The sequence below is a fragment of the Monomorium pharaonis genome, chromosome 3, assembly GCF_013373865.1.
Source record: "Monomorium pharaonis isolate MP-MQ-018 chromosome 3, ASM1337386v2, whole genome shotgun sequence".
NCBI classification, from domain to species: domain Eukaryota; kingdom Metazoa; phylum Arthropoda; class Insecta; order Hymenoptera; family Formicidae; genus Monomorium; species Monomorium pharaonis.
Window position 1 is genome coordinate 12,591,814 of NC_050469.1, and position 23,005 is coordinate 12,614,818.

Consider the following 23,005-nt stretch of genomic DNA (forward strand, 5'->3'; position numbering starts at 1 on the left):
AAAGGCAACTTAGGGAATCTACAGAGATACGATTTAGGTGTTTGGTTGTTAAAAAAACCTTTGCAGCATATTGCAAAAAAGCTTGTAATAAGTTAATTTGTTCTTGGTAAAAGGCTAACTTAGTACCTGAAGCTATAATTTCCAACGATTATTTGCATACAAATGTATCAAATGATCGTATCGAGTGAAAAGTACAAAAAAAAAAAGGTCACTTAAACGCAGTCGACAACTCTTCCTTATGATGTACATACCGCAACAAACAGGACATGCGTTGGTTTTAATTATAAATTCAAAGTCTCACGACTTTGAGAGAATCCAGATACCGGTTAGCTGATCAAAGGAAAAAAAAAGGTGACTGCGAAAGTGGAAGCGAAACGTGTCATTCACGGCCGGGCTGGCGCGTCTCGCTCCGCGCGTGCTCTGAAAAACTGGATGGCGGCTTAATTGCGCGCACGTCGGCGTGTCGTTCGAAGCGATCGGCGATCCGCCGGCGTACCTCGCGCGGTGGTGCGTGCAACGCACCGCGTGATACGCACACGGCGATCGCGTACATATCGCCTATACACACAAACACACACACACACACACACACACTGAGAAAAGTATTTGGTGAAATTAACCAGAATTCTGGTGAATAATCGTGTGATCGTATTTCTGATTAATCTCACCAGAATTCAAATTCAGCTTACTAAACCGTATAGTGAATAATCGTGTAACCAGAATTCTGGTTAATTTCACCAGATATTTTTCTCAATGCATACACACACACACACACATATATATATATTGTTGCACTTCGCGTACGCGGATGATGCGGCTCCACGACGCCACGTGATTAACAGCCATCATCATAATCGTGTAGCGCGGCCCGCGATCCGCGGCCTGGTCGAGTTCATCCCACGCCTAACACCTTCCGTTCCATTTACCGGCGCGGCGGCGAACGGGCCGAACGAATAATAATTACATCATGCGCTCGTGAGTGCCCCCCGCGGGACGTTTCGCGAAATTATCGATCGCTGCCAATGCGCTCGGCGGCAATAATTAATATCACGCGATGCACCCGAGACGCGGGCGCGGGATGGGTCGGGTGCTGGACGCGATCCTTCGATCCCTCGGCGAACAGGTGAGCGACGTGGGAACCGCGCGCGGGCGATGGGATTATCGATCGTTTCTGTAACGCGTAGCGCAAACATCGCGAACGAGAAACCGGCAGTGCTTATCGCCAATGCCTCGAGGATGACGCCGAGGGCCAGACGCGTATCGGCGAGTGATCGGCATACATGGAATATTTATTTCGGTATCGATCAAAATACAAACTTTTCTGTTCTGTTAGTTTAAAGCACGAGTCGAGCCAGCGAGTCGATCGCTCGTATGCTGATCCTATTCTGTCCGTTCAATAGCCGCGAACTCATCGTTGCACGTGTCGCGCAGATGAGATCCTGTCCTCGTCTCTTCGAGGACGCCCCATTTAAACCTTTGCGATCTCGAGACGAGAGAGAAAGAGAGAGAGAGAGAGAGAGAGAGAGAGCGAGCTTATGTCACCCCGGGTAATTCAGTCAAGTGCGCCGCCGCGCGTTCGTACGTTTAAGCAGCTGCTTAGGCGCCGCGCGGAGAAGTGTGTCGTAAATCATGCGGCGAGAGACACGACTCACACTCCTTTGAATGACGACACTCGATGAAGTATGAGCAACGAACCGCGGCGACCGGGATGGGACGTTAATTTCCTCGATCGCGAAAGACGCCGTGACGAAAAAGCGAGTAAAGCGTCGGCGTGATTGTCGCCTAACGATAATCGCGACACCCCTCGCCCACCCCTCCCGCGCCACTTCGTACAATTAACGGCGACGATAAATTAATTATTATAATTATGTATGTGCCATTATCCCATTATCCCGGTTGACAACCGATGTAATCGCGGCGGCTCGGATTCCGTTGCGCGCCGGGATAAGATGAATTTTCCCATTTAATACCTCCGCGAGGTATTTATAATCATCTTACGCGCGAGCAATATTTTCTCTCTCTCTCTCTCTCTCTCTCTCTCTCTGGGACTGCTATCAAGGCATCATCCTTGTCATCGTCTAACATATTGCAGAAGAAGACGAATCGGCGACGCAGACCGTTACGCGGTGATAATTATCGTTTAATCGCTCCGGCGATGCGGGGTACATTTCCATTTCTTCTTAATTCACCCTTTTGCCTTAATGCGAAAATAATGGGATTACATTACGGACGTCGTTAAATAAGTTTTTGGCGGGTAACGCGTCGTGCGTGCGTGCTGACCGCGCGCGCGCGGCAAAAGGCGTTTTATTAGCAAACTGGATTCTGAATCAGGTATCGCAATTAAAGTTCGTTGCACGTTTATGTCTCCGGCCGCAATAAATGTTAATTTATTTGACAACGCGTTAAATTCAAATTTAATAACAAGATTAATAACAAAATTATAGGGAGGTATTTAGAATCTGTGTGGTAATCCTATTAGTTTCTCGACCGCAGATGAGACCCAGGTTTCGCTAAAGCATCGCTGTATTATTTAATCTCGCGTGCGTTCTTAGCGCGCTCTCCGATCTGATGCGAGTAATTTCCCCCGGCGCAACTTCGCTATCTGGCATGCTGGAAGCATTCCACTCTTTTTTTTCCCTTCCTTCAAAACTACTGCTTAACCGTCCGAGATGAAACGTTCGCGACTGTCCGCGTCCGGGCCGTCTCGTAACCCAAGTAATACGCGCTTAAACTTTCCGACGATAACGTCTCGGAAAACCACGGTCAGCCGATTCCCGTGACCCTGGGAAAATCGCAAAAGGGGGAGAGAGAGAGAACGATCGAGCCGCATTGATAACGGCGCTATTCAACTACTGGCAGTAATTATTATTGTTACAACACGATGAAAGTGCAGATAATTTCTACTCGAGGATAGTGGAGCGAGATGAAGTCTCCGCAGCATTTGCGGGCAGGCCCAAGTATGAAAGATTCAGCGACATGACGTGCACCGACTTGCAAACTCTCGTTGCTCGTGCACGGAGCGCGTCCCCGCTTAACTTCTCAACGTCTTCGAGACGGGGAACCTCTCGAGATTAAAGAGTGATAAGTAGCACGGTCAAAGATTAGATTATATTAGATTAATCCCCGTACTTTGCATCTCACGCATCTTTGCACGAAACAGTCGCGGTATGATTGCAGGTAAGCGAGGAGAGTCGCTTATTGAATACAGCATGTGAGATTAAACCGCCGTATTTACGAGATTTAATCAAAGAGGGATTATCTCATTATCCGCAAAAAGAGCAAAGCATCTCTGTAGATTTTAAACGTGAGTATAGACCAGCGATAGGCCACAAGTAATAGCAAGGAGCGTAACAAAAAGTAGAAAACTCTACGAATTACCGTGAATTTCGACCCAGTTAGATGATTCAGAGGAAAAGAGGACGGAGATTGATATGAACAATTGTCCGGGACGCGAGGTCGCCGAGCGCGTGCGAATAGCGCGAGATTGCCGGCGGTTACAGACCGAAAAGGTCTGTAAACGGCGAGTGAGTGCGGAGGCAAGAAACTCATTTGAAGTTCACGCAGAAGTAGCAAGGGAACGAAGGTGCATTGGAAGTAGCAGCGGAGGCAGCAGGAGAGATGAGTCACATCCTAGATGAAGTCGCGATGGAGGAAAAAAAAAAACGTGAAAACAAGAAGTCCGCGACGTTGCGGGTCATCTTTGTGATGCTCTTACTTCACCGACTACGTCACGATTCACGTTACTTAAGTTTCATAGTAGTGTGCGCGATGTGTACGATTTACAAGGGAGACTGTCTGAATGTGTACCGCGTCATATATTTTATAGAGGATCCTGGAGAACATTATTGATTTTTTTGTGTTAAAAAATATCTTTAAATTGACTTTACAAAATTCCAAGTCCTTTCAGATAATCAAAGGACAAGTCCCTTGTCCTCTTCATTTCTATACTTTGATAATGTAATCATACAATTTTATACCGAATTTTTATATTTTTATTTAAAAAAGTTTATATTTTAGGAAAAATAGTTTACATTTATATTTATAATTATTATTAAAAGATTGAATCTATATTTTTATAAAATCTATTAAATTTCCTCAAAGAATATTAATGTAAGATGATAAATATTAATAGTAAAACTACACTGAGAAAAATAAGTTGTTAATTTGACTAAATTTTTTAGCTTAATTAAATTTGTTTAATTCAAATATTTGTGTGCTTCACTCAAATATACATATAAAGATTTGATTTAAAATTCAAATATTTTATGTATTATAGTTAAATGAATAAATACTTGAATTAAAGAAATTTAATTGAGTTGAAAAATTTAGTCAAATTAACAACTTTTTTTTCAGTGTAATAATAAACAAAATATGTTAGTTGCAAAAATAAATTCAAGTCAGTTTTATTTTGCAGTGTTATTATCTTTTACTATTACAATTATTTATTAAATATAAAATTGTTCTTTGATCCTTCTTTTAATTTTAATTATTAATAAAATATATATAGTTAATGATTTTTTATATTTGTAATTATTTTAATTCGTAACTTTGATGCTTTCGAAGGCGACAGAACTCTTTCCGGATATTTGTGTTTTCTTCTTTCCTATCTTATTATTGTATTCGTTCCACTGTAACACCCTTCTTGCGGATGTCTTGTCCGCTCGGAGGCTTCTGCTACTATCGTAAGCGCTTTCCTTCGTATAACGGCCTCTGCATGAGCGTCCTTGGTCACGCCGGTGTAAGAGAGTTACGTTCAAACCCACAACTCTCAAGCCGCATTTCACGAGCAGTGACCTAGTATACGATACAATTTGAATTTAAAATGAGGAGACGTTTATATGTATCAAAAAATATTTCGCTACGCAATCTCGGGAATATCATTGCTTCACGATACGTCTTGCGTAATTCTTGAGGCTTTCAAACTTTCTATATCATTTTAATGACAAATAACATATTGTGTTGCAGATACATCTGCGTCTGGATGCTGACGGCGGTTACATTGAGGTGTCAGGTAAATATATATATATCTTGCTCAAGACACGTTACGACTGCTCGCAAAGGGCACGGGATTTCATAGGCGACAATTTTCTTCCTCTTGAAGGCGACTAGTCACGAGAACAACGCGGAGGCGGAGGGGAATTCCGAGGATTCTGTTATCGACGACACGACCGAGGATTATTGGGCGGGCAGCGGCTCGGGACCCGACGAGGATGAGTCCTCCTCTCACAACGAAACCAGAGAAGCGTTAACCCACGAGGCCAGCGACCACGATGCTGTAAGTCACGCACCGCCAATTTGTTTCGCGTTGCGCACTTACTTATTGAAATTCATGATAGATATTGCGCAAGAAAGTTTCTCCCCCGATCTGTTATTTCTCTGTTCCGTTACCTTTATACGAAGCATTTTATTTATTTTTCCGCTGCGCACCGATTGACGAAAGGAGCATGTGAGGGCTCACAAAAGAAACTGGCAAAAATCCAAATAATACCATGTGCCTTAAATCGTTCAGAATATTACACTTTGTTGGATCAATGTTAGAAGATTCCGTTACGTAACTTTAAAGAAAAAAAAATTTAACGTCGCTAACTTGTCGATTGAGATGAAAATTGTACAGTATCGTCACGTTTTTATTCATTATTAAGCTATCAAAGCCAGAAAATTCAATAGACAGTAAACTCTGTCATCGGGGAGTCCTACAGGTTTCTGACAACAAATGTCGTAATATGTGCGTGACAACAAAGAGGAAAGTGAGAGAAGTAAGAGGAAAGGCGTGCGCGCATCTGCCGTACGATCGCGTCCGTCCAGTTATATTTAATTGGCAAACGGTTTCCTCGAAAGTGGATTCAAAAAAAGGAACCTAACGAGAGCGGAGTGGTAAAAAAGGAAGTGAAGGAATGATACTTGCCCATCTGTTCGGTTTTGCGTGATTTCTCGTTAACGAATGCTCGCGCGCAAGGCCGCACGGCGACGGAGGGAGAACCTAGATGCAGGTGTTCTGCATCCGCTATGATATTCAAGAGAGTAAAAAGGGGAAATGCCGACAGTTAACCGCAGCAAAGACCGACGCCTCGATCGCCGACGAGTGTCCCCGATCGAGTGGGGGGGGGGGAAAATTGTACGGACGGACGCGGTCAATCGTCTTGCTTTCCTCGTGTGACTCTCATCCTCGGTGCTGATCGGTATCGGATAAAAGATCGGCGAGAGGATCGGCTTTCAATAAAAATCAATTATTGCACAGGTGCGTTTATTCCGTCCCCCGGTAATCTTTCTCCTTCCCGTGGCACGTAGAATGTACCGCTGGCCCTTGCTAAACGAAGGGCAGAAGGTTGCATCTCGGTGCATCAGGTGCACGGGAAGCACCGAGGGGGAAGAAGCAAAGTAAAGGCCATTCCATTGATTAATCGCTCTTTATCGGCGATCTTTACGGATTGCTTTTAAACTAGTTTTCGAGCGCGGAATCGATTTAGATCGCGAAAAAATGTGAACCAGTTTCCAGTAGAATAGAGAGAAAGGGTATCGCGGCCACGTCCGTGCGCGACCTTCGTTATATCGCAAATTGCGAGTGGATAGATCGCTTCTTGCGCCTCGTGATTCTCCGCGGGGAAAGGCCCCATTACACAAGAGAAAGAGAGAGAGAGGGAGAAGGAAAAAGATAGAGCACCAGAAGCGGTTTATTTAGCTTACGAGCGTTCCGTTGCGAAACGGGAGACAAGATCAATTTCATCTGCGCTGCATATTGCCACGTGTTTCCGCTCGTTCCGATTCAAGAGGCGAAGACTAATCGCACGGAAGTGCATCGATTCAAAATTGTCTTCAGGGGATATTCTCGCTTTGGATATCATTTCTGGTGCGTGTATCCAATTTTAGGAGAATTATTTTCGACAAAAATATAGAAACCGTAAACTTAAAATTGAATTAGCACATTTATCCTTAGACATGAATATACTTTACAAATTTCTTTCGAACATTAAAATAGATATTTTTAATAATTATTAGCAAATCTGTATGGGCGTGTTAAAAAGTACCGTTTCACTGTTGTTACGATTGCAGAAATTATCAGAAATTTAAAAAATAAAAAAGATTCTTAGTCTAATAAATATAGTCTTGTTTTAAACTCTACAGCCAAGTCAAAAAATTTTATTTTTGCAAAAACAGTAAAGAATTTTTTAAAGATATTTTCTTACTGGGAAAATCATCGGACGAGAGAAGAAGATATGAATATTTCTTAAAAATTTTGAACCAATCAGATTAAAACTAAATGAATTATTGGCAAATATTTTATAAATATTATTACAGAAAAATGTATTATAATTAAAAATAAAAATACATGATATATTTACAAACCATGAAATTAATATAAAAATATATTAATTTCCATTGAGTATATTTTGCATAATTGAGCAAATTTTAATTTGACGTTTGTAGAATTCGATCTATATAAGCATTGGGAGAAGATCCTAGAGAGATGAGTGTATTTTTTATTCAAACTATCCGAGCGATCTTACTTCGGCTAATGACTAATGACACTCTAACCGCGCTACCGTTAATCACTGCATGAATGCGCATGTCTCGGCGCGATTTGATGAAATAAGGTCCTCGGAAGAAATTAACATTCACCCGAGAGAAAAAAAATCTGATCCCGTCCGTCATTTCCCAGTGTGAAACAAAACGATGAAATCTAAACGGTTACTTCATATTTCTTCTTTGATGAAAGATGAGCTTATATCGCGGATGTCGATGACCATTAAGGAAAATGTTCTTATTATGCGCAAAGATTCAATGTCACAAATTGCACCCGCGTCGCCGGATGCGTATAAGACGTTAATGCGTACAAATATTGCTCTCGAATTGCTTCTAGCGAATGCTAATTTTCGAAACAGTTATTGAAAACAGATTTGTGTCAAATTGAAAGTAATAAGTTCCTGGAAGAGGAGCCCACAAAAGAACGGAAGACGGTTGTCGTGCGAGGAGATCGAATCGGCGGCGGCGACGGCGGCGGCGCATTCGGCACGAAGGTGCATTCGCGTTATTACATTTCCTATACCCAGCCCGGTACAGTTAATACCGAAGCGTCCGTAGTTAAGCAGCACAGCAGGAGCCGAGGGTAATCGGCACTTATCGTCCGTAATGCATTCCAATGAGATACCGCGGCGGATTCAAAGACCGCCGGTCATTTTCCGCGGAACGTAGATCAGACACCGGCCCCGCTCGGGCCCCGGCTTCTTGGCCGGAGGAACGATCTTCTAACTACTCTACTGGCCCATAAACGCCGTACGCCACATCGCTTCGCCGGTGCCCCGCTCCGTTTCCCGGCAGCGTCGTACTCGAGTTCCTGAAATTCCTCAAAAGTGGAATCCGTGAAGAGAGGCAATTTCCCTGCCGATCTGCGCCGCGGCGGAGAGTCTGTTGGGTGGCAATCTTTACGTCGCGTCGGAGACCACAGGCGGAACATCATCGAGAACAACGCGAACGAGAGGAAGAGAACGGAGGAGGTGATGGTGAATCGGAAAGGACGAAGGAGGCGGCACGGAACGGAATGGCGGTTTTTTTCGTCGTCACGGCATATGGAAGCTGTTCGCAACTTTTTTCTCTTCCCTCCCCCTCCCTCTCATTCTCTCTACACCGTGCACTAACCACGTGCCCGCGCGTCCTCCTCCCCTTTTCGCCCTCGGCCGCGCGATCCGCCCGAGTAGGTGCCTACCCACCTGCCGTCGTGCCCGCTGACAAGCGCCTCAAAGTATAATATCCCTCCCCCTCGCCCGCCCCCGCCGTCGTCATCTCATTCGCTTTTCTTGCGCCTCTTCTTGCGCGCGGCACCCGTACGCGGATGGAAAGACCTCGGGTACCCACGCTCGGACGGGGAGAATGGGCTCGTAAAGCGTTAGTCACGCGCTACTCGTGCTGTCCGTTTTTCAGACTTCCTCCTGTCGACTTTTCTCCTGGACTCTCCGTCTCTGGACGACGCAGCGCGCCCGACGGCGGTCGCCGTACCTCCCTCTCTTTCGCGTGTTTTCCCCTCACCGCGGCGTCACTCACCGGTCTCTCTCTCTCTCTCTCTCTCTCGACCCCCCGGCGTTTTTTCTCGCCCTTTCTCATCGCTCGAGCGGTAGCGATCCGCACCGGGCTCTGGGGGTTAAACCGGATCGTTAACGTGGAAGAGGTCAGGGCTCCCGCAAGACAGGATAGTTTTGCATAAGCCGGCCTGTGTGTTTATACGCGAGAATATTTTGCCGGGATCCCGCTTGCAACCGCAATGCGCGGGCTAACGGCTTTGAACCTGCAAATCACTACCTGCGACTCGTTAGCGGATTCCTCGTGTTCATTTTCCGAGCCCCCGGTGTATGAATATCATCAGTTGTATGAGGAATTTGGCGCGGGTGGCCGGTCATTAGGATTGTTATTAGCGTGAGCAATCAAGTCTGAACGTACACGGTCCGCGCTTGTTTTTCTAATAATAGGATAGAATAATTATGGGAGATATGTAGTTCGTACTTAAGTTTATACGTAAAGTTTGAGCATCGATTATCGGCATTTTGATAAGATTGCGGTAGTTTGAAACAACATTAATTGAGCAAACAACGTGTGCACTAGTTCAATTTAATCGAACTTAATTCGATTAAATTGAATTTAATCGAATTTATAAAAAACTTGTTTAATATATTAAAATTATCGGAGCTTTCTTCTCGTCAAGTTGTATGATATTGTTTTATATAAAATTTAAACTGGTGTGTAAACATTGAGAGCTCTGAGTTAATTTTTATTTGTCTCACAAGTGTAAAAAGTCCTTTAATAATTTTTATTTTAACATTTTTAGAAAGTGTTTGAATAGTTGCCTGTTTAAAAAGAATTGTATATAAATGTTATAACTATTTAGTGTTTCTAAATTTTTGAAGAAAAATTTGCAGGACAAAATTGTATGTAGAGAATGTTAATTTTTTATTAAATTGACAAATTGACAAATTACACATTCAGCATAGAATCAATTAATATCTATCAGCTGTAAGAAATACAATTTTTTCAATCAATTTTCAAACAATTGAAAAGATATAATGATTATCGAAACAAATAATATATTTAAATGATTGCACAAATAACGATTATCCATATTATGCTAATTGCATTGTTAAAAAAATGGTTTTACTTTCCTGAAAGGTCGTGTACGTTGGCGACGGCGCCGCTTACGTGCCAGTTCCTTCATTGAAGACCCGACCGTTGAATCCGAATCTTCAGGCTCTTCAGACTCTCCAAGGCTTGCAAGGCCTCTCCGGAAGCGGAGGTACGGGCGTAGTCGGCGACGAGGACTGGAGGAGACATCCCGAGACGTGGGACCGCGAGCACCGAAGGTACAGACCCAACACGACGAGAGTGCAACGTGAGTACGAACGCGACTCTTTTTATCCTTTTGCTGAATTAAATTATTATTGTGTAGACATACTTGATGATAATATTAAGGTAAACGATCTCCCGTAAGTGCCGTAATTAGTAGTCCGTTTGCGCTTTTTCGGTGAGGTAAATTAAATATAAACCAAGTGGGTACGCTATATAGAGGCGATTACTCTTCGGCCGGCGCAATCTCCCGAGCTAATAGAAATTTCCTGGTTTGTAAGTAGCTTTAATGGCGGCTCGCATCAGGACGCTAATTCAACGGAAATACGTTACGAAAGGGTATTGATTATGTCGATCTCGGAGCCAACAGGAATCGCTATTTGACCGATAATGGATTATCGACTCAATTTAACTTGCGATTACATTATTGCGTCCACGGGCAAGAATTATGGAGAGCACATCTAGAGGAAAAGAGGACGTTTGAACCGATGGGGGGGACTCTCTAGCGGCCACAATTGGGCGGGACGTAAACGGGGGGGTTCCGCTATTTCCCGTCCGAATAGAAGCGCCGGCAAAAAGCGCCGCGTCTATACGGTATCGGTCTGGTGGGTCAGTATGCCTCGGAGGAAAAGAGCGCGGTGTCGTCGTCGCTGCTTTACCATGTCGATCCGTTATTTTTCTCTCTATTATCCGGCAGGAGGCCGAAGCCCTCGGAGCGTTATGGGACAAAAGTACTTCCCTCCGGTGTGTCTCGGTCGATCAGCTTGGAAGAATCGCTCTCCGCGAATGTATCCATCCATCTCGGCCCCATCTCGAGGGGGGGGGGGGACCCCCGTAGCCGCCCGGTCCCGGGAATTCAGAGTGCGATGGCGAGTGCCTACCGTTAGAGAGGAGGCAATTAAAACGGTGTCGGAAAGTCGTACGACGCTCCACGACATCGAGGGTACGGAGGCAGAGTGTACACACCACCGCGCGCTTACCCGTTGGCAACCTCTCCGATGGCAATCGTCATCATCGTTGCCGAGGGGACCGTCATCATCGTCCCGCGCGATCATCATTATCCGCATCTGGATCGCGCGATTGCCTCGTGGAAACTCGAGCATAGCCGGGGCCTCCGTGTGCGGGAGATACGCCACGTTCGCGGCTGTATATGTTACGGCGGCTGGTAATCGACGACAGGCTCGTTTCTGGCGTCGCTTCTACCGCGAGAGAAAATTGCGACGCCGCGTCGCAATGAAAATGATGTTTATGAGCGGCCGTTATGTTAGTTTTTTTCCTTTCCCTTCCCTTATCGCGCCGGCGCGTACGGTGACGTGAAGCTATGTCGTCGGGTCCGCGGGAATTCTTTGAATGATTTAACGTTATCTCGTCGCTGTAATGCACAGCGAGATCCTCGTCGCGAACTTGCGATTCAGTCATCATCTCGCGATTTCTTTTCGCACCCGGTCTTCTTTCACGGCGATCGATTTTTCGATGTCCGATTTGCATTCGATGCGCATTCGCGATTACACAGCTTCATGATTCTGCAACGGATCTTTACCGCCTCTATAATTGACTCTACACGAAAAGAATTTTCTCTTTAAAATTACCCTGAAAATCGTGGTAATTGTAGGATAACGTAAACCTTGAAGGATTTTACTATACTTTTTAAAAAATTTACTAAAATTTTAGTAAATTTTGTCAAAAGTATAGTAAAATCCTTCAAGGCTTACGTTATCCTACAATTACCACGATTTTTCAGGGTAATTTTTAAGAGAAAATTCTCTCCGTGTATGATTTGCATTTATTTCGTTCGAATAAAGTTTAATCAGTGACGTCCCATTAAAAATCTCTGATCGACCGATGCCTCAGTTTTAATCTCCGCGTAGCGGATAGCGAGCGGCAGTAATTAATGCCAGTGGAACAAGACGTTAATAGCGCCGACGCGCGCGGTGTCCCGTTACGAAAGAATAATAGACAATGTCCTGCGAAAACAAAATTAATTTCCTACGCGTGCGTGTAATTTCCTACGCCGCGCGTATGTGTTACGCTCATCCGCCGCGATGCGATTTTTCTGGGGGAGGCCCCTCCACAAGTTCATATTGTGAATGCCTTGGCACACACACACACGCACACGCACGCAGTGTTCGCGCGTACGCGCGAGCAATCAACGTGGCGGCCGGGCACGTCACTGCCTGATACCCCCCGGAGAAAATTACGCCGTGTATTTCGCGGTAATGTAAATAAATAATATTTACGGGACGGAATCGCTATCAAGCTACACCGCTATCAAATGCCTCCCCGCGTAGGCTCCCTTTTAATTGCATTTTGCGGAAAATTACGGCCACACTCTGGCAGCCGCGCTCTGCGGAGAAAAAATGCTTTAACGACACGTCGTTTCGACCCTGCCCGCTCGCTCGAGCGGAACGAAGCGTCTCTTGCACTACATTTTGCATTTTTACCGTCTGCAATTAAGCGTTTCATGTTTCTTAACTAAATCATTACACGGCAATTTGCCGCGCCGATACCTGTTATTCGCGTGGAACGATCATCTGTTATTCATGAGCCCAACAGAGAATCAATATTAGAGAATCGTAAAATTAAAATTGAGAAATACTTTTATTAAGCTTGTATGCGGCGGGGTGGGAACGGGAGGGGAGGGGAGGGTGTCGCTTTACAGTTTAAGCAAGACAATGGCTTCTTCCGTACAGTGGCCAGGCATCGAAAGGGGATTAAGTTATAAGCGATCCGCATAAATCTACTTCGCCCTGATAAATCGTTCCACGCGTAGATTTAAAAGAGAAATTTCGCGCGGAGAAAAATCGACCGCGCCACAATCGAGCAGATCCAATTTCTCAAGAGATCGATGCGCCCCCCGAAGCACCACGAGGCCACGGGAGTACGATCGATGATCGGCGATTGCTACGGTAAATTTCCTAAAACATTTGGATGAGCCTCTGCCACTGGCAATGACGAATGCTACGGGCCGGCCTGTGAGGCATGCTGGCTCAATGAAGTCGTAAAGTCGAGCCGCTCGTTCTCTGCGGGAACTTGAGGCCACCCGCGGTATCGTCAATTACGCGAAAGAGAGCCCATTAGGTTTAATGTATCCTCCTCGGCGAGGTTCAATTCTCATACGTCCTCGGGGGTTCCCCGAGTCTCCACTCTGCTACCTCTTTTTCTACCTTTTACCCCGTCTCTCCCACGCGATCCGCGTTTTCAGCCGCTCCTCGGAGACCGATCGATCTCCAGTTTGGATTTAGACAGATAAATAAAAGCGTCGAGCATCGAAAGTCGAGTCCACCATTTGCATATTAAAAACGGCAGCACCGGGGCGCCGTCGGGGGAACCCGGCGCTATTCTCTCCGCGTCTTTCCGCGATCGTTCTCCGGCCACCGCTCCGGGCAAATATCGGCGTTGCTCAACCTCTTTCCATTGTCTGCCCACTGACAGAGTTTTGCCGGACGATGAACACAAAGCCACGTATCCGCAATTCTAATAAGCGCGTGCGTATATACGTGCGCGTACGGTACGGCCGCTCGAAAATGCGCTCCGGCACACGCTCATCGTAACGGCGCGATGCGTAGGACGAGGGTGAAACGGAACGGTTGTATCATCGGCATGCGCCTCCGGTGTAACTATCTCCTCATTACTATCTTTTATTATTTTTCCACGAATCTATGACCAGCGCGTGTCAAGCCTATCTTTCGTTACCTCGCCGTTTACCGCGCGAATCGAATTGTGACCGATGTACTAATTTTTACCTACTCCTGGCTCGTGGTCGATTTTAACATTTGCGTTGAAATTTATTTAACGAAAATTAAATTAACTTAAATTAATAATTAATAAGTCGAGTGTCAAACCGCTCAATCTTGTAATAACACGAGGAAAAGAAGAAAAAGTGCCATTTCTCGATCGAGGCAGTTCTTGGTGCCTAATAATGATTAATTAATTTGTGAATTTTATTTTGAAAAACCTGATGATTTTATGTGCCAATTAAACATAATAGGGACGTCCGTCAAACATATACAGGTGTCACGGTGAGGATGACCGCGCGTCCTACGACGACGGTGTGCGTAGGATGAGAGCGTGGGTCACGAAACGAAAAAGGTTGTATCATCGGCGGCCACCTCGAGTGTAACTATCTTCATCCTCCATCAATCTCCATTCCGCTTTGCGGTTACGTTGCTACAGTGGAAACGGCTTCTTACCACGAAGAGCGCCTATACGGGACCCCCAACTTACTTTCACTCGTCATCGACGACCGGTTTTCCACTCGCTCCTATCCGCGAATCTGCGATTTTCCGCGCCCGGTTTCTACACGCGAGTGACGACAGGCTCTCCTGACCGCGAACGTACGCCCACACGATGACCGATCGACACATTTCGATTCTCCGCGATTGATCCTGCGTTCGAATCCGAACACGAGATGACAATTACCCGGCCCGATATGGTAACGCTATTTGCGCTACCCTGAGAACCCTTTCTGCGCGGGAAAGCAGCTTTCCTGAAAGAGAACCATCGATTGCGTTTCCTTAAACAGAGTAGATCCTCAAGTGGGATAGATCCTTGATCACAAGTAATTTGTCTGCGATTGTATGATTGTCATCGATTATAATATACAGTTTAAATCTTTTTACATTTAAACTGTAACTAAAATACTGGCTGAAAGTTACCGAAATTTAAAAACTGCACGGTTTCTTAGGTTCATTCTCTTTTCCGAATCAACGACAAACAATTTTTATTGTGAATAAGAAAAAAAATGACGAAAAATTTTGTTTATGCAGCGAAAATGACTCTGTTTTGCTACAGTTTTGGATGAACAACTTTTAAGTGAATCGGAATAAATTTTTGCACAAATATTTATTCGAGTACATTTTATATGTACAAAATTAATTTGTAATGCTACTTTCTTTTCTCTTATTAAATTTACAAATAAAACGCGATTTTATATAAAAATCAATAGCAAATAAGAAATTAAATAGGCAAAAATGATTGGTCACTTAGTGACATGTTAATTTACTGTTCCAAAGTTGATTCATAATATAGAGACAGTAATATTACACGATATGTTGTTTCTCGCTAATTCATACATCCGGATACACAGTTTTTCGTATCTCTTTCGACATCAAAGAGTCCACCTAGACCTTCTTGGTTTCGCAAATACAAGAATATGTAAAGATAGAAATCGCGCTGATGAATCAACAGAATTATGCATATAATGAAATATAAATTAACGGAATGCAGATATAATCATGAAAAACGCTGATTGAAGAAAAAGTGTGTAAATAGAGATTAAAATTTATACAATTCTTTTAATCAACACATTGTTGCATAATTGTTAATTACCCTTTATATTTTAGATATTGAGGCGGAATGTCAGGACGACTACATGAAAATTAGGATCGGATTCAACGGATCCTTCGCTGGCCTCTTGTACTCAGCAGGTAAAATTAATGATTAATTGCTTATTAACGACTCATTATTTCTACTATCGCGCCATTTATCTAAAAATTTTTTGCTTTTAAATCATTGACGAGCACTATTACATTTTTGCGATATTAATTACGTATATAAATAATCAATAATAATATTGAAACCAGATATTAAATATTGATTAAAGTAATGATGCCAATTGTAAGACTTTTGTGATGCCACTCTTCAATTGTACTCGAAAGATTCGACATAATGCCGCATCTAAAATATGTGGCCGCATAACTGGCTGCATCGCCGGCATCCGCAATTACCTCGGCAGACAGTGAGGCGAGTATACGAGTCCGCGCTAACGAGGTAATGGCGGAAATTATCGTAAAGCGATCGGTGCCCGTCCACATCGGCCGCGCCAGAATTTTTCTTTTGCCGTCGTAAGTCCATCTGTTCGTTCTAGTAAGATACTTCCGTTATTTCGAAAGAAGAACGGCCGTACCTCCCGGCGGTTGGGACGCGGTGCAACCGCGGCAACAAAAAACTGCATCATCGCGAAGTGATTTCTCCGCGCGTCATCCGACGAGGAAGGTGACCTCTTCTTGAACCTCGCACCTGTTCAATGCCGATTCTGCTAATCAGCGATTCTCTCGTTTTGATCGATAACGAGACCGTTAATCAACATTTCAATAATGAAGCCCCTTTGTGCTCTAACGCGGGATGGTGTGGTAGCTTCTTTTAAAACACTGAGGCTCCGTCTGATTGAATCTGGCAGGACGGCTAAGAAAAAGTTAGATTACCCTAATCTCCGACTTCCCAAGACCAACGCTATAACGAGCGTGCCTCGCGTTTCCTCGCCGTTGCCATTTGCTCGCGTTGAAAATGCACGGTACGTCCGCCCATTCTTCGCGCGGCGGCACACCTGAGTCGCGTCGTGTCGAGAGAGGAGGATCGTGATTCGACGAAGATATCGGTTGATATCGATGTCGATGCCGCGTTCCGGATGAACGAGAATAATCGCTTTTAATTGCAGGCTACTCGTACGATCCCGATTGCATGTACGTTAATGGGACCGGCCGCGACTACTACGAGTTCTACATTCAGCTGAATCGATGCGGCACCCTCGGCGAGAACACTCATCATCAGGACAGCAGGAAGAATCCGACGGTACGTAAAATAGACGAGCGTCGCGGAATGACGGATTATTACTTCAGCGTGTGCGCCGGCGCGTCGCCGCCGCTCGGACAAGGAATAATAATGATTAACAGCACCGAGGAAAAATGAGAGAGTGCGGCGGCGGCGGCTTATTTTTAATCTCGATAATTAGAGATGATAAGATGTCACATCGCGCGTAGACCGCGCGGGAACGCCGCTAGTCATCGCTATTATGATGGTGGCTAATGGGGAAGGGGGGATTCACGTGAGAAATAAGACTCGGCGACACCGCTCGCATTTTTTACTCTTTCTTCTCTTTCCAGAAAAATCTCATGTGGAACACGGTCACGGTGCAGTACAATCCGCTAATAGAGGAGGAATTCGACGAGCACTTTAAGGTGACCTGCGAGTACGGCTACGACTTCTGGAAGACGGTGACGTTTCCCTTTCTTGACGTCGAGTGAGTGTTGATCTTTTTTTACTTTTGAAACAGAGTGCTGGGATGCAGAGATTCGAATTTAGAAGCAGTATCGAAGGTTCATGTCGATCAAAGACGATCGGAGTCGTTTTTTGTAACGCACGCGAGAGGTACGCGATCCATCTCGTCTGAAACCTCCGATTACGCGGACTCGATGGAACGTTTCGCGCGCGAGGCGTTTACGTAATATCTGCGATAATGTCTAACATCTGTGCTATCCTGCTGGCGCGAAGTAGGCCGTACTGCGCTCGCGAGATAACGGATACGCATTCTTCCTGCCTCTTACGCACCCACCTTCTTCCAGGGTCGCCACGGGAAATCCCGTAGTCTTCACCCTGCAGCCTCCGGAGTGCTACATGGAAATCAGATACGGTTACGGGACCACTGGAACTAGAGTGGCCGGACCAGTTCGCGTCGGCGATCCCCTGACTCTCATTATCTACATGCGCAGCAAATACGGTGAGCCTCATACGTACAGCTTTAACCGCAGCGCTTCGCCACGTAAATCGCATCCAGAACGCATAATGGATTCAACTTACTAGGTTCCCAACGCTCGAAATGGAAACAGCAAACCAAAGACGTTTTATGTGGAACATATAAAAAATCAGAGTTAATAACTGATTGATGACCCATAGGCTCAGTCGTATTATACGCAACAACTTAGTTGAATCATATTATCGCTTGTATTTTTTTTTCGATAAACATTGGTTTTATTATTTTTTGAAAGCAGTCTAATCTAATTTTTATATGAAACAATGATAAAGTACCAATGAACATTTAGTGTTACAATCGTGTATTCAGAAATGATTGTCCAAGACAAAAAATCTGTAATATTGTGTCAAGTATTCCTGTAAATCACTCACAGCGCGCGTTTTCGTGTATATCTCTTTTCTTATTCAACGCCCAACTTAATCATACAACGTCCGATTCCGCCAAGCTATCATTCGACAGCGATAACGGTATAAGATGAACAGCAGAGGAGTTTGTCAGTCGGCTAAGTCAGTCCGAGCTCGGTAATTTGCGAAAGATGCGGAAATGCTGGCGGAGAAGATATGAAAATATGCGCGCTTCGACGTAACGACAGATGTCTGTGCTTTAACGAGTCAGGCTTCTGTACTTACGTCTACATTGCTTACGTCATGCAAATCTGTGTCAGAAGGTACAGAACGTCATATCTTATCTTCATCTCGCCGCCTTTGAGTAATTGGTTTCGTTACTGTGAGAATATTTCATGGAAACTAATAATCGCTTACTTAATTATAATAAATCTCCAGGAACGGTCTTCTGAATCTCAGGTATCCATCACGGTCTCTCTTAAAGTCGTAATCTTTCCTCAAATTTACTCAAATCGACTTCAATTTATGACTAACTATGTCTTATCCTTCTAATATTATCATTTCCACAGACACAACACTTGTGATTTTCTAATAAATGTGAATGCTTACGCTGATTTTCTTTGTAGATGGCTTTGATATTGTCGTGAATGACTGTTACGCTCATAATGGCGGGAACAAAAGGATTCAACTGATCGATCAATACGGATGTCCAGTGGATGACAAACTGATCAGCCGGTTTCGTGGTTCCTGGTCGGAAAGTGGTCTGTTCGAGACGCAAGTCTTTGCGTATATGAAGACATTTAGGTTCACGGGATCGCCGGCTCTGTATATTGAATGCGATGTTCGCATGTGTCACGGAAGATGTCCGGTAACTAGATATATTCTAATACAATATTAATCAATTACACTTTATTTTAATTTATTTAAATATCATATTAAATTTGATTAAATATGCTAAAATATTATTTACTTTTCAAATTTATTTTAGGCATCAATATTATTTTATTACACATAAAATTTAATGTCTTATAATATATGTGACGTATTTAATAATCCTTCGAATCTATATTACTTCTTAATCTTTGCAATGAAACAAATAACCGTTAGAAAACAAAAACATCATAGACAATCTAACTTTTAAATGGATATTTTTCATACTGTATCATTTAGCACATTAATTTCTATTATTCGTGTTTGAAAATATAGATATTTCAGTTCAATAGATATTTTAAGCTTAAACGATTTATCTATATTTCAGAGTCAACCTTGCCATTGGAGAAATGCAAAGAATGTGGTGAAACGATCGGTGTCGGAAATCGGTGGACCGTCGACACCGGCAACTAGTTTGTCGGAGAACGTGAACCTCTTCCAGTCTCTTCGCGTTCTTCAGGAAGGCGAGGCGGACACGGAACTGTTCCAGAATTCTACCAACTTCTCTCGCAGCGGTAAAGCAGATGCACACACACATGCACGCACACACCAAAAACATAACTTTTTACTGTTAGAACAATTACGTCAAGCTGTGCATTTATCTTTTAGTTTCAGTCAGTAAGAAGTTCCACTTTTTTTATTGCAGTTGCACTTTTTTAATGGCAATTCTTAATGAGCAAAGCTTGCAAATCTTAACTTAAGTAAAATTACATACAATGCTTCAAAGTGAAGAAAATAATGAATTTTTTGCAATAATTATCAAATAAATTGAAGTGAATAAATTTAATTGATGTATCTTTTGTATCTTAAACAAACAAATAGGTATAGAATCGAACTCAATAAGAAAAATAAAAATTTAAGTAAAATATTCAATAAAAAGACGATGTGTTACTCTGGTCTTAATTTTTTTACTTGGATGTGTATTTTCTTTAGACATTTGATGCTATGTTATTATTTTAAAATTTTGTTTTAGAATTTATTTAAAAGATTTTTGTGTAAAAAAGTAGTTGTGAACATTCAGAACACAATTAATTGTTTTTTATTATTTTTTCCGTTATGAGCAAATTTATTTAATTGTATATTTGAATCTTATATAAAACAGATTAATTTACGATTACAATCTTTTTTGCAGGATTTAGCGAGCCTACGACTGACAGGGTGTGTTTGAGATCTACAGTGGCCAGTACAATAGTAGGACTCGGCTGTGGCTTCTTCTGTATCATGGCCGGTACGATACTAGCCATGTGTTCGCGAATGCGACGGCAAGCGCGAGAAAAATTATTGTCGGATAGTATAAGCTACATGACGCACAAAGGTCGGATCAACTAGGGTAACATTTCTAGCATGCGGAGGCCTATTTCTTCTCGCTTCATTCAGTTGCGATTGTTCTTCGCATCTTTTGTATGGAGCTGCCGAGGAAGTGCTCCGCCGGTAATATAAGAATGCGTCGTTAAGATAGGAAATGGTCGATATAAATGACTGAACTTTGAGCTGCTGATAAGTTAACATTGGCTGATATACGGTAATAAATTTATTTTTTTTTTATATATATATAAATTGGAAAGATATAAATTTTGTATAAAAATTTTAGGAGAACGTTTATTTAAATGCAAACTTCTCTATTCTTCTCTCTATTAACTTAAGATAAGCGTGGGATTGACACAGTGCGAAGTGCCTTACGTATTTTGATAGTCGTCGATAATTCAGGCTCCCATGGATACAATAGGTCTCATCGATCCTTTGTGTGCGAATGCTTTTTTTTTACATATAAATAATTAATATTCGCTGCTATACTCTCGCTTCTCTTACTTACCGAAGTGTTAATCGATATTCATTCGTTAATTGATGTATATGTTCCCAAACTGCACAATATTTAAAATCGGGACATAAGACGTCTTTTAGACATCTTTTAAAAATATGATTAAAAATATTTTAAAGATGTCTTTAAAATGTCTTATGTTTCGATTTTAGACATTGTGTTGTCTGGGGTGTTACAAGTGAGGTATCTGTAGCGAGTTATCGCTCATCGATAAATAGAGGTAGAAGTTGTCGATAATGCCACGATCTCGGTGTCGAATGTGCGATCAACAGAATAAGACTTCGATCTTTATTTACTGCGTCGATCGGTAATTTAAAATAAGTTTTCTTGCAATTGACATGACGTCGTCCTTTTTTTTATTTGCTTATTTCGATCTCGCATACGGCACATTTAGAGATCAAAACGAACGTAATGTCAGTACGACGCTTAATTGTCGTTGATAAGATTCAGTACTTACATGTATATCTATCTATGACATTACTCGCCATATTCAGGAACGTGAAAACAGTTTTACTAGCGACTCAACTACTCAAAACGATTAATTTTTAAAATAAATTAATAAAATATCTAATATTTAATTTAACAAATGTCAAACAGCAAGATAAACGTTGTTAATTAAAATATTACATTATTACTTATAACAAAAGAATTACAAAAATTTTATAAAATAAAAGAAATTTATTTTATTAATATAGATATTTGTTTTCAAAAATATTCATAAACAAGATAAAATAAAAAATTATACATTTTTCACCATTTTTTATATATATTAAATTTATATACAATCAAAATATGTTACTGCACAACATTGAAAACAATTTCTACAATTCTTGAAAACAAAATATCTTCATATTGTTTTGAAATTAATCAGTGCACATATTTATTTTGGAAGAAGACATGACAACAAAAATTAAATTGGCTGCTTTATTAATTGGCATCCTTTAATTTTATCGTTCCGGAATGTTCGTGAATAATGTGTTAAGATTTAACTGAATATCAATTATATAACAAACGAATATGCTTAGGTTTATATACTTATACATACATAGTATCTTGAAGGTGTGAAGCCTATATAATAGGAGAAAACACAGAATGGAAGAAAATTACACGGAATCGCATCGGGTGTACGGCCAGCGAGGATTAAATAATATTTTACGAGACCGCCCCGCCAAAGAGTCGCGTAGCTCACTTCTCTCGTTTTAATATTTATTCAGAAATTTGTCGAACCTCGCGCGATTTATCGCCACTATGTGTGAAATATTAATTTCCCCTCCTGGTTGTTCCCCTCTTTACATTTCGTATAATTTAACATTACAGCATCCTTTCCCTCCGTTTCTTATTGCTCCACATTGATTCCAAGTCCCCGTGCCTCTTCCCTCCGTCCTTCGAGCATCACGCTAAGTATCAGGACTCAACTGCTCGATTAATTATCTGTAAATATAGTGTTGTATCATGACTCATAATATTTATGATTAAGCTCCTCGAGTGTATCAAGGTTTCCAATAAATAATAGAAGAAGATTGCGTTCTGACATGTCTTATCTGACGTTCGTAACTCGCATAAATATAATGTTAGCCTCTTACTGTAACGGGAATGACTTATGATATTAACGAATAAGTTAAAAGTGATCCTATCTTAACCACCGTGTCTCAGAAAAGTTTAAAGAATTTAATTTGAAATTATATTCTATTTTTTGAGGGGTGGGGGGGGTGCAATATTAAAACGAGAAGCAACGATTTTAATCAAAATACTATTTATATCTTTTTATAAAGTTTTTGCTTTATTTTTTTGCTTTATGTTTTGATTTACATCTGCTTGATGGTTTATATTTCTATTATCTCAAATTACACAATATGAATTTTTAATTTCTTTGTTAAAATTGTACATATAGCCGTACCTATAGATAATATATATAATATTTATTTTATTTATATTTATATTCATAAATGTACTTGACATATGCCAATTACTATGACATGTGATCGCTTGCAAAAGGAATCTAGAAACCGGCGTGACGAAAGCCAGAGATCTACCTGGCTGGCTGGTCCTGAAAAATTT

The 23,005-nt window shown here is 42.2% G+C and overlaps 1 protein-coding gene across 1 annotated transcript in view; it reads left to right on the forward strand.

Annotated features, from left to right (window-relative positions):
- The window catches only part of LOC105834400, a 69,511-nt gene extending 47,925 nt beyond the window's left edge, over positions 1-21,586 (forward strand). Inside the window, exons 2-11 of the mRNA XM_012676852.3 lie at positions 4,966-5,011; positions 5,102-5,275; positions 10,153-10,372; positions 15,669-15,752; positions 16,763-16,896; positions 17,208-17,344; positions 17,667-17,821; positions 18,825-19,066; positions 19,457-19,643; positions 20,261-21,586. Coding sequence (XP_012532306.1) covers positions 4,966-5,011; positions 5,102-5,275; positions 10,153-10,372; positions 15,669-15,752; positions 16,763-16,896; positions 17,208-17,344; positions 17,667-17,821; positions 18,825-19,066; positions 19,457-19,643; positions 20,261-20,457 — 1,576 coding nt within the window. The 3' untranslated portion in view covers positions 20,458-21,586. The remainder of the gene's footprint in view (positions 1-4,965; positions 5,012-5,101; positions 5,276-10,152; positions 10,373-15,668; positions 15,753-16,762; positions 16,897-17,207; positions 17,345-17,666; positions 17,822-18,824; positions 19,067-19,456; positions 19,644-20,260) is intronic.
- The last annotated feature ends 1,419 nt before the right edge of the window (positions 21,587-23,005 follow it).